At 34.7% G+C, this 19,520-nt stretch overlaps 1 protein-coding gene across 1 annotated transcript in view; it reads right to left on the bottom strand.

Annotated features, from left to right (window-relative positions):
• The window catches only part of LOC132700937 (nephrin), a 746,572-nt gene that overhangs the window by 296,127 nt on the left and 430,925 nt on the right, over nucleotides 1–19,520 (bottom strand). The window contains exon 2 of the mRNA XM_060668540.1: nucleotides 12,999–13,128. Coding sequence (XP_060524523.1) covers nucleotides 12,999–13,128 — 130 coding nt within the window. The remainder of the gene's footprint in view (nucleotides 1–12,998; nucleotides 13,129–19,520) is intronic.

Here is a 19,520-nt window from a genome sequence, read left to right on the forward strand (position 1 = left end):
CTTGGTCAATAAACATTCGCGTCCGAATATTTATTTGTCAGCAAATTTGGTATGTTTCTGTTATTTTGTTATGTAATTCATGCGAAATAAAAAATAAAATTACGATAGCACAGAAAGTGCTATCGTAATGCGCGTAAATTGATTATTCAATCGACAAAGCAAAAAAAAAATTAAATAGATATAAAAATGTATTTTTTATCATTTTTTTACATCCTCCGAACATTTAGTTGTTAGCGCTCGTATTATTGGTTTCATCCTCTTCTAGCTTCTTTTTCAGGATATCCTGATCACTATTGTCCATAAGGTGAATTTAAAAATCACTTTTCGTCAATTATCCACCGTTAATAATATTAATTTTCGACAATATTGGTGTTTTTTGTAAGTAGGCAGATTTCTTTTAAAGCTTCTTGTTTAATAAAATGATTAAAGTTTCATACATATTTTTCACAACCTGTTTTACATCAAGCGATAAATGATTTCGATTCGACATTGTTATATTCTCGTAAAATAATTCTTTCTTAACGCACAGTAAAAACAATTATTCAATACTGCCACAAATGGGCAACAATCAAGAAATATATCAAAAAGAAAGATATATACTTGAGCCACTGCTATCTTGTCACTCAAGTAAGAATAAATTTTTTGTTAATGGCTTTATCCAATAATAGGTAATAACATCGTTACAGTTTTATTGGGGAGGGTCCGTCGAAAGCCAACCCGATGAAAATTGAGACAGATCACAAAGAGAAAACTATAATATATTAAATAATGCATTGTGCCGGCGTGTGGAGCCAAATTGAAGAATATATTTACGTATTTGTGAGTAATTCGATTATTTATTACAATGATCCAAGACTCAATTATTACTATTGAGTCTTTTCACCATTAACTGCCCCAATCGAATACGCTATTAGCCTATATCCATTTTATATTTGTAGCCGGGGTATTTTGTTTTTAAAAACTACTCCCTTAGAACATAACACATTTTTGAGACACCACATTAATTAAACTGAACAATTACAAAAATAATAACCAACAAATACTTGACTAAATTTTAACAAACAAATTTCTACTGAATATAACAAATTCCGTTCTTCCTGCAGAGTGCCGGGTATTTATACGGTAGTCGAAGAGTGCCAGAACGTTAATCAGCATTACTCAGCAGACAGTGTAATACAATACTAATGACTTTGAGGTTCAATAATGAAGTTATCTTGATATTGAGATTGTTGTAAACAAACAGATTAAATTACTCCATATAACATCCATTTTACTATAAACCTACATTGTTAATTTTTTCTAATCAAATATTGGATAATTCTGCACATATACTTAGAAATATTTTTGATCAGAGAATCTAAAAACTGTGTTTGCTGTCATTTTGAAAGTATTCACCGATCTGAAATATCAAAACGAAAATGCTTGTTACACGCATCAGTCTAACCGATGTTGCTTATCGATTTCTGGAGTATAATTCATTTATCTAACTCAAGTAAGTTAACATGAGATCACCTAAAATCGTATTACAATTCGCTTTGGTTCCCTACCGTGGGAAATAGAAATTATAATAACATATAATTTTGATTGGTTAAAAACTACTAACGAGAAATTTTCATCCAAATAGGTGAAACTTGGAAAAAAAAATAACTTTAATATCACCGGATCTATTTTTACCTTAAAGCAAATTTAGCTAAATGACAATATGTTTATTTCTAGAATCCTACAGGCTCGACGAACAATAACATAGATTTAAATATGGCACATAAGCCTCGCCGAATGAAAAGTATCATATTGTAGCCGAAGTAACGGTAGCGATTTGTAATGAAAGGTCTGCCGGTAAATTGCGCCTTCTTATTTAAATAAAACACGAACCAGAGCCCACGGTTAATATGAACGTGTATATATTTTATATATAGTTTTATGTAAAAGGTACGGGCCGGTTTATAAGTTATTCATATTATCAGGCGAAATGGCCTACCTGCATTAAGCTCGTGGTAAGAGCATTTGTACGGAACCGACTTTATATTTATAGGTTAGTTTACTATTCGGCAATCTTACGTTCAGCTACGCCATTGTTTCAAATAAGAGCTATTTAATTATTCGTTATGGATTTTCGTTTATTATTTAGCTTCCAGTTGCATTTTGACTTTTAACTGGGATTGAAGCTCGCAAAACTTGATCTCTTAGGAACATATGTGAATCATACAAAAATTCCCATAACACGTCTGCCTCCGAACACCCCTAAGATATCTACTAAAAATCGATGTTAAATGGTTGAATTGGAATTTTTGCGTTGTAATTTGGGTGCATGTCATAATTAATTTCAATATATAGTATTCAATTTTTGAATAAATTTTCAGACACTTTGATACAAACATATTTTTATATAAAATTTTACTTTCAGGCATATACAGAGTGCATATTATATTCAATATTTGACACATTCTGTCACAATTATAGTTTATTACAACAAAAATTGAAACAAAATCAAAAAGTTCAAAACTCATTGGCATCGACGACTCGTACTTTGAATCAGATGTTTCAACTGTACTTGATTGGTAAGAGTCCATATTTTCCTGAAAACGTTTTTTACATCATTAAGTGGGGGCGATGATCTCTAAGCTACCTGAAGTTAAGGCCTAGACTGCGTGCAATCCAGTGCAAGGCCTCAATATTCATCTCGCTTAAACAATTTTGTACTATTCTTACAGGATGTGGTTTGGAATTGTAATATCGCAAACTTATTCATTTGACATGGAATTAAGTGTTTCCTTTAATAAGAGAGATAAAGGCGTGATTAAAAGATAGATGCTTAGTGTTGAAGGAAAATAGCGAGAAGATTAACTTAGTAGTGCGACTGTGGAGACTGGTTTATTGACTGGCGTTGAACTCTTGTTGAAAGCTGTAGTTGTAGCATTCCGAAATAGGTATTGTCTGCCATAAATTTCGTTGTACTGAACCCGGACACAACAAATAGTTTTCGCTTTCTATCAGTATCCGCGACAGAAAATTCAGACTTCTACGATTCAAAAGCACTCAATATCTTATTAATTTCCAATCAAAGTTTAGTAGTTTCGTAAATGTGAGTGACCACTGAAAAATATCCGAGAACACGTCTGATTATTAGAATATAATTCAGTAATCCTGTGTGGCGTACTTTAGGTTTTCCGACACACGGATATATTTAGTCCCTGATCCGTCAAAGAATCGATTCCTCCACCTACGATTCGTGGGTAGATAACGTCTATTTCGACCTACTGGGCACTACCCAGACTTTACAGTTGGTTCATAATACCTCTTTAGTCAGTGAAATTTGAGATTTAGATCATTATACCCAACATTTGACAAATGGGATTCTAAAATATTGCCATTGTCTTTGAATGATGTCTTCTGAATTGGACTGCGAAGACTGGAAGAAAAGGAAATAAAAAACTTTTCTTGTTTGTCCTTTGCAATGGTATATTCATCTTCCGCCAGTGGTAATGCGACATTACCAATTTCTGATGACGACATGAATACATCAAATTTTTTTTTCGATTCCCAAATAATCACAAAAATCGCTCCATACATATTACAATCAGATAAAAGAATGAAGGGAATAAAAGGCTGGCCAACAAGTGACTTTCAAAAGGAGGGATATATTTTATGATATAAATTTAATTTTTACTTTTTAACAATTTTATTTAATCTTCCTTCTCCACAAAAACGGTCGATCTCTATATAATTCAATACAAACTCTGTAAAAACGTATTTTGCTCTTTGACCCACTCCATTCGAAATTACACCACTACTAGCCTTAAAGAAAGTTCAAACGACGAGCAAAACGACTGGGGCCTTAGGTCAGTTGGAAATCGAAATTTGCGAGTTCTAAATATGCCAGAATAAACAAACTAGTAGCTTATACAACCATCAGATAATATGGACAAGACATAAATAATAAATCAAAATGTCTATGAAACTCAATCGATATTGTGGCAATGGAAGCTTTCGATAAGATAATATGGACAAGACATAAATAATAAATCAAAATGTCTATGAAACTCAATCGATATTGTGGCAATGGAAGCTTTCGATAAGAATTATTGTTCTATATATTATTCTTATATTATTACATAAGAATTATGCTTTTATAAAAAGATAATGTCAGTAAAGATTTGCTTGTTGAGAAATAATACTTAATAGCCAGTAAAAACGTTAACTAATACTGCATAGGGTTCTGACGTCATGACCAACGAGGGTCCATTTAACGAATTTAAACCGATAAACATATTCCTCTTCTCCCGCTAAATCTGACGTATCAAAGTCGTTTTATTATTGGGAGCACATTATTAATACCATGTTTGATCATCTAAAGATAATGCGACGAAATGACTATTAAAGCCTGGTAAATGCTTTCGAAAACCAATTTAGATAAACTAAATTTTTTCGTTGCGTTTATTGGATTCAAGCAACTTAATAAACATCCGTTTAAATCTAAATTTACAATACATAATTTACCCTGGATGTAGGGTTAACTTTAAATTTTTGTAGCTTAAACTCATGATAACATTTGTCTGAAGGAAAACTTTTAGACCAAGGTAAGAACAAGTGGTAAGATAAAATAGATCGCTCAAACCAAATTTCTTAAAATCGCCGAGCCAGGGAAGTTCGTTTAAAAATTCACCGCTCGCTTCACGCTCCACTATTCTTAAGTTAAAATTAACCCGAAAAGAAAATTTAAATATTAAATAAACTCAGAGTAAACCGGTAAAGGCAATGGAGAAATATCCTAAAGAAAACCGAGGTAGCGTTTGTAGAATTCATGAGAAAATCCAGCTGTTCAAACGTTAACTTTTATTTCTGAGTTAATCCGAACGAACTGTTCGGAATTTTCGTTGCTGCGGAGAAGAAAGGAGTGTGGTTTTCACTCGAACTTATCACTAGCCGTATGCATTTATCACGAGATATTTGCGACAGCTATTTTCAATATTTTGCATATTCCATATTAATAACCACTTTCAGTTTTCGCGATTTAGTTTTTAACTCATCGAAAACATTTCAACATCCCTCGCTCTAAACAGAATTTTCTAAGTGAATACTACAGTCTATATTATCGTGTAGTACGCGAAGAAAGAGAAAATTAAATCCTAATGATAAACCGAAATTTTTATCGAGAGATCTATTGAATTTAACACTATCAGCATTATGACAAACACTCGCTAATCTATATTTAACACATGCTGAGCACTAGCTGAGAAATTGAAATTTTTTCCCTACTTGGAAATATGCAAAATGACTAAATGTTTTAGGTATTTTTTGTTATTAAGAATATTAACTGAATATCCTATATATTATACATAATATCTGACAATTATAATATTTATGCATAATTCTTAATGTGCCGCGCAGCACCGGTATGGCTCTTTTTTCCATCGGATAGCTTTTTCTGAATATCTAACTCTGCTCAAAAGCTCCATTCTCTAAGACAACATGCTGTGCAGCAGTCCAAAATAAGCCACTCCAAGAGCGCCGGCGATAGACAACAGCTAAGATGCCTTAGTAAGATCAGGGATCAGATCAATATGTAATGATTTAGTGGATTGGTATGCTTTGAATATATTTCGTTAGTCAGAGATCTAGTAGGGCCGGTGAACTTTTTGGCAAACGGTTTGTATCAGAGACAATCATTCCTAACGGGGATTACCTCCCAGGATTTTAAATAAGCTAGACAAAAAACATGTATTGACTTCTTTCGACCTCTTCAAAACGTAAAATAAGAAAGACCAGATTTTTTTTGCTGCCGCTTGAAAGAATTGAGATAGAAAATGTAACCTCACTGCATTGAGTTGTTCCATTGCTGGTTGGTGAACAGATTTTGCAAAGACGCTACGAGCGACGGCTTCAAGCTGATGTGATAACTTGAATTTACACAAAATCGTGCTGAATTTTAGAAATAACCCCTATTATTTTATATGTCCGTCTGATCGCACGATGCCTTCCGAAGCTCGAAATGTAGACCGGAGTTTTATATCAGCTACTTTTATCATGCAACCAAGTATACTACACCCATTTTGAAAAAACATATAATCGCATCCCATTTCTGGAACCGAACACCAGGTGAAGTAAGTTTGTAATTTGAAAAAAATCTCTTTAAAATGTGCCCCACACATATAGCGACGGCGTCGTGATCCCGTCGAGCAATTTCGTACATCATGGGCGGGAAAGATTTATGAGAAAATCGCGAAAATTATAACTTGGGGTGCACGCTGCGGAACCAATAAAATTGATTAGGCGCAACTAGATGCTGCAAAAATTATTACCCCAAAGCAATAATTTAAACGCTAATGTTGCGGCTGCCCATCAATTACTGTAAACTGCAATTACAATGCAAGCGTTCCAAAGCACATCTAGGCGGTACGTTTGCGTCGGCGTCGAGCGCAATTTCTCGCCCTTGAAAAATTGGCTAAATGAGGAGCTAATATTATTTAATTTAATGTATCTGAGGACGATGATGATGTCGCTTGTCAACCAAACCAACGCTTATCCAAAATATATTAGACAGGATTCCAACTTTTCCACAAAGGCAAGATACAAAAACTACAAATGCAGACTGAGGAGACTAACTAATATTGTGGCCCACTTGTCAACGAGACAAGAGAATGCCTCGGTGAAGCAGTCAGATAATTTTTTTTTATATTTAATGTAAACCTTGTAACATTATGAATCTTTTTGGCTTATCACTTTTAGTTGTAGAGCATAAAATAAAGGCAGAGGGGAAGGAAGATGTCTGACTAATTGAGCAAAAAGGGAACATTGTTTACGCAGAAAAAACATAACTGTGATAAACTGGTATGCACTGCTCCCGCTAGGATATACCAGTTCGAACATTTGTAGTTTCTTAAACGAAATTTCAAATATTTCCGTAAAAGTAGAATTTAATCCTTGTTCCCGTTGTTATTATTATTCCCGTTCAAATACCTCCAGAATTTATGTAGGATTGGGCAGATCATATAACCTTACTGACGAATTTGGACTCATTATGGGTTTTTTGGAGATAACAGTTGCAAAAATTTAGAGGCCTTTCTGAATCTCCAGTATGAAATTGTTGCACTATATTTACATTATAAGGTTTATTATTATTATTATTATTATTATTTCTATTATTCTGTTTGTGATTTTAAGTCCCCACAGTTTCCTCCACATATTAACACGAATTCGCGCGATTGTCCTCAACACTTACCTTGGATATCGTTAATTTGTTCATTATCCGTTTTATCCCTTTGTTTTTAAAATGATCAATCCTTAATTAAATTAAATTTAATTGAGAGAAAGATGCTCTTGTTTAGCTGCAGCCTTTCTATACGATATAAAAAAACTTTGGAAATAGTCCACAACTTAGGTGGAATTGAATAAATATGTTTTAAAGGTAGCTATCATAACAATTTGAACGCTTGGTGCATTCTTCTTCTTCTTCGGGTGCCATGTGTTATGCAGCACTTTGGCGATCATTCGTCTATTTTTTTTGGCTATAAGATGACTAGGGTGGCCTCCTCAGGTTGTAAAAATATGGTTGCGGCATCACTTATGCCACTCCAGTTTCTTATGTTGCGAAACCAAGAATTTAGTTTTCGCCCCGGTTCGCCGATTTTCCTCTGCAGTATCAACCTCGGTATAAAGTATTGAGGACCCCTTAATATACGTTATAGATATAATACTTTGTGTTATTTTACGATATTCATTGCCATGTCTACTCTAGCTCTTCTTAGGACTTCATCGTTTGTTGCATGATCCATCCAATCGATCCAATGATCGAATGCCTCGATTCTATTTATTGTTTTTACCTTAAGTGACCAAGTCTCATAACCATACATCACCGGCCATACATAAGACTGAATTACCCGTATCCTGGTGTGTAGCGGTATATTTCTATACAGGAGTAGTTTAAAGTGTAAAGAACATTGTTTTTGCTTGGCCAATTCTTCTCTGAACATCTTCATCGCAGTCCCACCCCTCATTGCGCCAAGGCGCCTGTTAAAATATAAATCAGACGCTTGATCACTGTTTTCATGAAATTCAATTTAGTTAGTTTTGTTTTGACCATTTTAAAAATTATTGATTTTTTCTTAATATCTATTAGTTTACCTAACTTTTAATTAACCCTGATATAACTTTATGCTTTTTGTTTCTATGACAAAATCGATCTACGAGCAGAGCTAACTAAGATATCCGTTTAGTTGTGCTTGCATATAATTGGTTGGGTTTTTAAGGGGAGCTTGGTCAAAAGGTGAATTTTTTGGGACCCAAATACGGGTTGTCCTATTTAAAAAAGAGTTTGATTCGGCTATGTCTCGCAAACGATTTGTCTAAAAAATTTAATGACTACACCACTATAGTCTAAGTAAAAATATCTATTGTAACTTTTTTCTAATTTACAAGGTGTCAAAAATATGATAACACCAAAACGTTCTATTTCTGTTGCTTAATAAGAAACCCTGTGATTACACGCAATGATTGACACAGTGCGCGCGAAACTAAACAAATTAAATTTAGGGTGTTTTGTAGATGAGTTCTATAAATTTTAATTGCAACAAAACGATAGTGCGGTTTATTTGTTTGTACTGCAATGCTCTGTAACTAAGAATGTTTAATCTTGCATACTTGTGAAACACGTATTGTCTATAGTAACCCTAGTAACCTGAGTTAGTAGAGTATTTACCGCGGCAACACAGTACTGATTCAATTAGTTCCCAATTGAGTGAAATATCTAATTATTCAATAACTAAATTAACCGTCCGCATGTAATCACTCAAAATAAATTACTTGACCATGATTACTTTGTATTACCTACGTACGTTGGATTCTGTCACCAAATTAATAATTGTTCTCTCGTGTGACTAAATTCGGTTATGGCTATGATATCAGTAAATTGCGTTTAAGTTGTGAATCGGTAAATAGAAAGACTTTTAGTGAACACTTTAGAATTCCAGAGTAAAGACACAATTTTTGTAGGTAAATTGATAAAATTAAAATATGCAATTTAAGTAAGTAAGATATTATTAAAAAACGCCTTAATTTTAAAGTCGGAGAAACTCAAAAAAGCTCTCTTCTCTTTTTTAATACAAGAAGGTACTGAAGCACCATTATATAAAATAAAATATGTATTCGGTATTTTCTCAATTTTGAGTTGAAATCTCTCGAAATGGTTCAAGATTAAAGGTGATATATTTGCTTTTTATAGACTATTAAAATACATAGAGAAACCAGCTCCGGTTTGAGAACCTTTCTCATCGAACGGAGCGATGTATGTATGGTGTTAGTCAATTTTGTGTATTTTTTAAATGCGAGTTACGTGATAGAGATAAAGTACTATTCAGAAAACTTTCTTAATATTTATAAAGAATATAAATATGGACAAAATTACAAGAGAAGTGAATTTCAAGCAAGATTTAAACGATAATTTCAAACCTCTTATCCCATTTTATCTATATGTGTACCTTGAATGCTTCGAAAGTTACTATTAAAAACTACATGCAACATATGGAACGAATTTATTTAAAAATTGCGTATTTGAGAAGAAAAGAAAAATGCTCGCACATGCAGCAAAATTTTTTTTGTGCATTTTTACAGTAAATAGAAAATATGCAATCAAAAAGTAGATGCCAATACTAAGTTCCTTTTTTTAAATGAAACAAAATCTTTTTAAATCATGCAGCATATCCTATTTACCTCTTACTTTTTATGTATAACAGTGCTATAAAAGTATAAAAAACAGAAATTTTTATTTGAAATGGCTAGTACCAGTAAGGTTGCTAAATTCAGCCAATTATACATATCTGTCAGTAAAGAAAGTGAATATGGTGCATCTGAATGAGGTTCATAGAATTAAAATTTTAATTTTTATTTCATATGGACGAAAAATGTAAACTTAAGAAGACGTAGTAATACCCAGAAAAATTGCAGGCCCTTCTACTATTTCAGTGTCCGATAAATACCGCATTTAAATATTCACGTACTTGTCAAGCAAAATGTTGAAAACAAATCGGGCTGATTTGGACTTATTGTAAATATCGGGCTCCAATAAGATTTTGTAATTCAAAATGTCTTCGAAAACATTTATTTTTTGAGGCTGTTGTGTATGATTTCATCCGTTTCCATTATTCGGTTCGAAGTGTATTGCGGAATATACTCCAAATCCTTATGATGGCTATGGGTAAGATGTCCAGTGTGCTGCAGACGGAGCTCACTGTCATTACTGTGGCTGCAAGAGCAATCGCTAGGCGTAAAGTTACTGGTAAAACTCTATGCACCTATTCAGAGAGCAGGCAGGCAATTCTGGTTCTTCATAAAACAAGTTTTACATCAGAACTAGAACTAGAATATCACTGTGTCCTCGTGGATGCTTCAGTGGACAATTATTTGGATTAAAGAATAATTCATGCCGCTCCTTGGCCAGGAAGGTTTGCGCACTGAATTTTAGTACCGAAGCCTCTGTCGGTCTGCCGCCGTCAGTAATTACAAAGCTTTTAAAAGAAAACCCTCGGAAACAATTTCTAAAACAATGGGATGAAACAGAAAACTATTGCCTAGCTAGGAAGTTATTGAGCTCTCCGAAGAGAACAGGAATACTCTATGCATGGCCACAGGTATTCTTACGGGTCATTGCTTACTTAACAAACACCAATTCAGGTTGGGTTTGATTAGCACCCCCCCACCCCCCTGCGAATAGGAACGCGAGACAGTAGAATGCATTATGTGCAAATAGGGCGCGCTTAGGCGTGAAACCATGCTAGCCGAATCATATCCATCCCCTAGTTTAATCAACGAGACGACTCTTGGATCTGTCATCGCCTACGTGGACTCATTAATGTTGATGCGTAGATGATATACTCCAAAATGAAATCTGATACGAACAAAAAACTGCAGCAATATTGAACGTAAACGTATCTATCACAAGTTAATTAATTCGCGTTATCAATAAACATAATATAACTGAGCGCAGTATTTTTATTTCTAGTCGGTAAACAAAAACTGTATAAACGTGCACCATTTTGCCTTGAAATATAGGCGAAATGTGGTGGTATATAGTTACAACAACATTTAATTAAAACAAGCAAATTATATCATATTTGCTGCAACGGTACTAATTAAATCATCACAATGTTAAAGAGAATAACTTTGTATAGGGCCCGTATAACGAATGAAAATCCGGAAAGCTAGCTTCGAATTTGTGGCTTTACCTCTAAAGTTTGTTTCTATGGTTACGACATTCGTCATAACATATTTCGTCACGTTATCACAAAATGATCAAAACTAATATTAATGATATGCCCGAATAATAAAAGAAGTTTAATGCTTCCGTTTTATCGAAAAATGCTTATCAGTTGAAATCCGCTAAACGCGGAGTTATTGACCATGATGTCAGTGTGTTACCCCACATGAAAACGCCATAGGTTAGGTGTGAATCAAAGATAATACTATGTCATTATTAACGTTTCCGTAGAGACTATTTTTTTTAATTCGTGAACTACAAAAACACTAGATGACAGTGTTTTTTACAACAAATTGATATGCTAAGTCCAACTCAAATTATTATCCAGTGCAATCCCCAAAAGTTTTGCACTAGCACCCATCTCCAAGTTATTATTTGTTGAAAACACAAGGTGCTACTTGTTTTATTTTATTTATTAAATCTTGTGTGTTTTGACCATAACTTGTAATTAACGTATCGTCTGCATGCTAGATTTTGGACTAGAAATAACATAGATCGTTAATGCAATATGTTAATGTGAAAAGCAGCAGACCCAGCACAGAGCCCTGTGGCACGCCACTATCTACGCTTCTTAATTCTGACTTTTCATTTTTATAAACCACACATTGGGTCCTAGATAACGGCTGTTATTTAATAAGTTTCAATATTTCTTCAATTTTTCCAACAGTAAGTGGTTCGAAACACAGTCAAACAAAATTCACTACCAAATGCATCTAACCTCTTTAAGAATACTACCGTTAATATCAAAATAGTATTCATTTTTTCAAATCTGCAACACAGCTGTAGGAAGAAATATGGCGGAACAAAAGGCATATTATTCCGACATTCCCTACGTAACCCTTGATTGTTAAAGATCTCAGAGTATCTGAGGCAATCCTTGTAAAATATGAATTGATTTCAGTTGGAGAAATATTACCACAGTGATGTTCTTATTTACAGATTTCTTTTGTAATTAATTATTTACCAAAACAAGTACGAAACATTTGTTCTGGGTCTTAGTAGAATTATTTTTCGAAAAGCAAATCTTTACTGATATTTTTATTCATTTTATTTATATAATAATAATAATAATAAACAGTCTTTATTCGTTTAGACGAAATCCATTAAGTAGAATATTATTATTTAGGGGCGACATACCATATTGTTGTTCTTGTGCAACCCCCTAAAGCAAACAACCCGTCTCAGATATATCTGCTCATTATTTATATACTTATTGAACTGAATTAATATAGAATAAATATATAGTAGTTATGCCAATAAAAGCCGTTCAATTTATTAACAGGAAACACTAATTTACGTAGATGTTCGGCCTCTTTTGTCTTGTCTTGCTTAAGTTTTGGTGCGAACAATTTTAAGGAGGTTAAGACTTTATAGCTATAGCATTGTCTAAATTGAGTTGAAATATGCTTGGGAACAACGAACAGTTCCTTATAGCTAGTATTAAAGTTTTAAATTTAATAAAAGTTTCTCAAACAAGTACACTGACCTTTGGATGTTTTTTTAGTTACAACTAAGAGATGCGATTTGAATCGTTCGTCTACAATCAGCAAGCGTGGCGTCTCAAAGGTCGCAAAAATGTGATCAAACTTATGAACATTATAATGGTCAACATAACAGAATTAGGTAATTTTAACTTAAAAGTTGTGTTTACCACATCTTTGTGAGAGTTCAGAATCTCAGGTAGCAGTGGCATTTGCTACGGCTATCCGTAAATTGTTTTTATATTAACAAATAAACAAAAGTGCCATACCTGTAAATGGGGAATCCGGAACCTTGCTGGAACCAAAATACCATATACACCTTGTCATATACCGGAGCAGTGACATCACAAGGAAGACTAACACTTTTGCCTTCTACAGCTTGGATCTCATGTTCAGTATCTGGAATACAATAGAAAATATATATATATATTAAGGAAACTTATAAGTTTGCAACAGTGCTAGCTGGGATAGTAAGTGTCAAAATTAAGCTAAAAACAAATAAAATAGGTTTACAAACACAATGATATAGGGTATTTTGAATGAAATAAAATGAAATTAATGGTATAATCTAACTAGTAAACGAAACATAGAACACTTTCCAATAAAAACTTACTAACTTAATGAAAATTCAAACAACTGGTGTCAACCGAAAAAAAACAACGTTTGGATGACCGACGAAATCTTAGAGCTTATGGAGCAAAGAAGAAAGCTTAAAACCAACAAGAGGACTACAAAGAAAAACCAAGAAAAATCCTAATACATTATTATTCTCTAGTGGACAGGACAGTAAAAACCATAATCGACGCACAAGAAATTCTCGGAACCTGGAGTACATATATAGCTCCACGTTTTTTAACATAACAGATCAAACGAACCAAACTGTGTAGATGAAGTCCGAAGCAGAGTAGAGCTCCTACAAATGGAGGGAGGGCAAAATCACTAATCAATATTGTTGGATACTGCTATGCTGTTAAAATCGGTATGAATAGCAATTCCAAAGACACAAGGTACCAAAAAATCTAGGGACTACATGTTGATAAGTCCTATCAGTCACACTTTGATGGTGTTCCTGAGCATCATATATCGGAGAATAAGGAGCAAAGGTGATATGGCTACAGGATTTTTTTTTGGCACCATAGAAGCATCTCCAGCAACGTAAATATATCTTGGTGTGTGTATCCTTCATTGGCTACGAAAAGGCGTTTGACAGGGTACAACATGATAAGCTCATAAATATTATGAGATATATTAGAGTAAAGACGTACGGATTATCCGGAATATCTATTGGCAGCAATGGGCAGTAGTATGCAGGGTTAAAATCAATGGAGAACTCATCAATAACATCCTATACGTAGACGGCACAGCCACGGTCTCCAAAATCTTTTAAACTAGGTTAACACTGCAGGAGAGGCAATGTGACTAAGGATAAATTTAGATTCAACAAAGTTCGTGATCGCCAAACATTTTTTAAGAGTACCTTACTTAAGTACTTTGGGTGCCACTGGACTGAAAAAGTTGACCCAGACAAGGAAATAAAATGTAGGATTGGAGCGGCTCCTACAACATTCAAAAGCATGAAATCACTCTTTTGTAATTACAATATAAATCTGAAACTTAGTCAAGAAATGACAAAGTGCTGTACTATGCGTGTATGTGTGCTGCCAAGACTGCCAAGCTGATTGGATAGATGAATGCCCCATATATCATGCGTAGCTATGCAAACAAACGAGGGCGTTTTGAATAGAGCAAACGCCGTTCGTGAACTCTTGACAATTGTTAAGTGTCGTAAACTGTTAGATTTGGAATATGTCCTCCGCTGTGAATGTCATCATATTCTACATCTTATTATAAACTGCAAAGTAAGTTGTAGGGAAGTCGGAAACAGGAAACGGGTTTCATGATTGAAGAATATCCGTGAATTGACCAGAATCTGGAATTCGCAGTGCCAGACCCAGGGGAACCTGGCAAAGCACAGCGAGAAGAAGAAGAGTGTTAAAAATTAGAAAAATTAGAACTTTCTGGTGTTAGTAGCAAAAATTTTTTATATTTATTATTTATTTTTTATTTTACATTTATTTATAACTTGTTAACGCGAATTTGTCGTTAACACTGAAAGATCCAGTGGCACGACAAGCATTTTATAACAAATTTTTGGCGCAATTGTTCCGCAATACCAGATTGCAACCGTTAAAATGAGATTTATTCATTAAATTATGTGGTTTTACTTCAACAACACTTGACATTGATATTGAGAATTGACAATTCGTGACCCAGATAAAACTATCCGTTACGATGCGTACAAAAGGAGCATTCAGGAAAATATCCGGTCGGTCATTTCTTACAAATTAACACCATTTTTCTCCGCTACTTGACACGAATAACTAACTAACGCATAATAAAAACTCGGTGAATAATGGATTTTTTCAACATCACGGGTATATTTTCCTTATGTTAAAATGGTGCAATACGCGGGCAAATTTACGGAAATAAGGGCACGGTCCTCGGTAAAGCACATTTAATAATATTTATATGGCAGATCGTAATTCAAAGTTTTAGCGGGAAATAGCCTCCACCGTCGGCCTGGCATATTTTTGTAAGCAGTTAGCTGGTTAAGCGTAATCCGTTCTGCCGTGAATGTATTGTGCCCGCAGGAAAAATAACCACTTTACTTGTACACGCGTTCCATGGAGTATAAATTGTAAAATTGTCACCAGAATCAAGGTTACAAATTACAGTCACACCTGTCAAATCGGGTTTACATATCGCTATACATATACACTCTTCGAATTAATAATTTTTCATATTCTTTAGGCATCCTGCTTGTATCCCAGCTTATTAAATAACAACCTATTCATCATAGAAATTAGTCACGCAGAGCATGTGGCTGAAGTTAGATTTGGATTTGCGAATATTACAGTGGACCAGTTTGTTATTTACCGTAATTAAAAAAAAACGTATTCCTGTGTAAATTCCGGGAAATTAAGCAAGGGAATATTGTAAGGGAACTCCTAAAAGCCATATTCAATATCGCTATACAGAAAATAACACCTTTTCCGCTCGTGTCACAGCAAATAATAATTTAACTAATATTTCGCAATCTCGAAAAAAAGTTGTCCCAGATTTTCAAGCAGGCCATTGAAGAGCCACTTTGGGGAACTTCAAAATAATGTATTACTCAACCACCTTAAAACCGTCGGCAATATATAAAACAACCCCCAATTATGAAATACCACAAAGTTCGTTATATTTATTTCGCAATCTCAAAAAAATCTGACGTTGTTCCAGCTATTGAATTAAACAGTTAAAGAGCTTCAAAATGATGTACTATTCAACCACCTTGAAACCGTCGGGAAGACATAAAGCTATCCCCAATTATGAGATGCACTAAAATTCGTTTTCAAAATATTAAGTTGCACATCCTGTATATTTTTTCATGTTTTATTGCTATGGTTAATTTTAAGTTAATTTTCAAAAGGCGTATATGCTTGTCTCTTTTTGTTTTTGAATTACTTGAAAAAAATTGTACAACCAGCATAATAATTATTGCTCCTAATCCGGAAACGATTCAAATTGTTTTTTCTTTAAATGGGATACCATGTTTCTCTAAACGGCATCAAGTACAAAATTTGTACTTAAGATAGAATTTGTCATAGTATTCATTTTGCTAAAAACTAAAGAGATTACTTATGTTTTGAAGACGAGGTTGTTATACGCAATTTTAAATAATTTTGTACTTTAAAAAGCAGAATAAATGTGTTTTAGCGTCCTAGTTTTTAAAACATTCTAAAGACCGATTCAAAACAATTATTCCACTCAAATTGGCAGAAAATAAATATACAACATAAAAATGTGAAATAAACGTAGGTACAGCCACATCTAATTATTACCATTCATATGCATACACCCTTTATTTATATTTATTTAAACACAGCCCGTTCAACCGCCACACTATTGCAGGACAGTAACGAATATTTAGTTATTTCATTATTGGGGATAGTTTTATACCTTCCCTACCGCTTCAAGGTAGTTGAGTAGTACATCATTGTGAAGCTTTTCTAAGTGGTTCTTTAACTGTCTAATTTAATAGCTGGGCAACGTCAGATTTTTTTGAGATCCCGAAATTAATAAAACGATTATTTGGTTATTTCATTATGGGGGGTAGTTTTATATTTTCCCGACCGCTTCAAGGTGGTGGAGTAGGACATCATTTTGAAGCTCTCTTAAGTGGCTCTTTAAGGGTATAATTCAATATTTGGATTAGTTTAAAAGGTCTGAAACAATGCGTTTTTTAACCATTTTCGGATGTAGATAATTGCCTATCTGTAAACGAAAACCTATCCAAATTGATATTGAGCATTATCGGTTACAGGGTGTCCAAAATTTATCAACTAATTGCAGCAAACTTTTACTGCGGCCAAATTTAACTCTATATCGATTTGATACGTTTTTTCTTGTACCCGTTTTCAATGGTTACCTTGTAATTTAATATTTTTTATCAAAAGTCAATCAAAAGCCAAAGTTCAAAGTTTGTAGAGGCCTAGAAATACCAATCGGTGATCGGGATGGACAGTTCCAAAATTCCTGAACTCCTAACCAAAAACATGCAAAATTTATTTTTTTTGCGCCCGCCTAACATACGCCGTGTTGCTCATATTTTAATATGTTCTGAGTTCTATCGAAACAACTTTTAACTTCCACAATTAATAATGCAGTAGATATCTAAATGGGAATCTATTAATTTAACATCAAACATCAGAAATCGCTGAAGCACACGCACGCATCTTTGTAAAGGGTAGTAGATCGAGGCTTCGTTGTTTACATTGAGCGTGCACCCTTCAAACTGTTTTTCCCTGCCGGAAAAATTGTTGCTAATATCTGCGATTTCGTGCAGCGAAATATTAACTTTCGTCTTGGAATAATAAGGCCGCACATTCGAGGATTTGTAGGAAATTGATTTTACGGCGGAATGGGCCGAAAGTGCATGTTTGGTTGTTAATTTCTAGACGTCAGGAGTTTCATCGCAATCACCAAAATTTCGCTAATTTTGAGAAAATAAAACCGACGGCGCGAAAATTGAGCATGTTGACTCTCGAACATGAATATTCCAACGGAGTTTACTTCGTTGCCGTTTTTGTATTCTATACCGATTTTATGAAGATTTAATTCGAAATAAAAAAAGATTCCCTTATATGTTTTATTTCATCTTCCTTGTTCAGCGAGTTGCCATATTAGTATATTATGCAACAGGTGCGGTAAACGGCATTTGACTCACGAGTTTATTTGACACGAGCGGAACGAGTTTTTAATAATAAAAAATAATAAAAAGTTTACCGAACATTTTCACAAAACAACACAACTACATTCACTGACATGACCGTCAGAATTGACAAACGTCAAAATTCAAACCCAAATCCGTGCGGTAAAATCCGGGAAATGTCCGAAGTGGCTCGGATTCATTGGAAACGAAACTGATGTGGTAAAGTGACGCTTCCCGCACGCTAGATCTGTGTGTGATTAGGTATTTTACAGACGGGAATAGAAAAAATAATTTTACGGAACTATTTAACTTACTTTTTCAAAATAGCAGCTCAAATTGTGTACCCGCTTGAGCATCTCGTTACCTACAAATAGTTCATAGAGATCAAACTTATTACAAAAGTTTCCTTGCTCTCCTCAGTTGGTATCCATGGGTATCTCATATATTATATTTAAAATTTTATGAGAATGCAGAACAGAAATTGTAAGAGAATGGGGTCCTCTCGGGGTGAAGTGGGTAGCACGAAAACACGGAACAGACTTCTTACTGTTTTACTGAGATTGCGTGTCTTTAACAATTGCGTGAAATAAAACGAAAAACTTCGCGTCCGTCGCGCAACGCCGTCGAACAACAACAACTGTGTCGAAATCCGGACTCGTCGTGACGTGCTGGGGTCCGAGCGGGATCAAAGGGTTTTTTGCGTCGGGCCGTCTTAAGGCGTTGCGGTTAAGATAATGGCATCGGCGCAGTGGTGGTTCGTTACACTCTCCCCCCCTGCTTTTCGAACTCGGCTCGAGGAGGAACAGATATCTTCTTTGGTGGTCGTCCTCGTCTCTTCAAACTAACGACCGGTTTCTCGTCCTCAGCAGAATTTACAGGAGTTAACGAGGAGACATACACTCCTAGGGTCTTCAAGTCGTCTGGACTGGCAACTTCATAACTGGTGGGTGATACAACTCTGATTATTTCGTAGGGGCCATCTCGTTTCGGGTAAAATTTGGCTGTCACTCCTTTGGCTGCGTTGCTCAATGCATGGGTCTTAACCCAAACTCTGTCCTTTAATTGAAAAGTTGGCGGGTTAGATCTTCTCGAATCAGCATACTGCTTCTGTCGATCCTGGTGCTTTTCGTGGCTTTCTTTAGCTTCGTTCCATGTCCTTGCAATTTTCTGAAGATAAGGGGTGATCTGTGGTACGAAATTGTCCGTATTTGCTATTACGCGGAAATCTTTGTTGATGTCATCGAGGGTCCTTAATTCTCTCCCAAAGGTGAGGTAAGCAGCAGATTGCTTAGTTGTTTCATTCCATGCGCTGTTCATAGCGAATCTGATCGTCGCCAGTTTCTTGGGCCATGAACCATGATCTTCTTTAACAAGCATTGCTAGTCCTGGTTTAAGATCTTTGTTTTTCCTTTCAACCATATTTGCTGATGTGTGGTACAATGGTATAAGCGTTTCCTTAATGCCTAGTGTATAGCATACTTGTTGCATGACGGCTGACACAAACTGTACACCGTTATCACTAATCACTTTTCTA

Source organism: Cylas formicarius, unplaced genomic scaffold (genome assembly GCF_029955315.1).
Source record: "Cylas formicarius isolate icCylForm1 unplaced genomic scaffold, icCylForm1.1 PGA_scaffold_10__41_contigs__length_53128322, whole genome shotgun sequence".
In the NCBI taxonomy this organism is placed as follows: domain Eukaryota; kingdom Metazoa; phylum Arthropoda; class Insecta; order Coleoptera; family Brentidae; genus Cylas; species Cylas formicarius.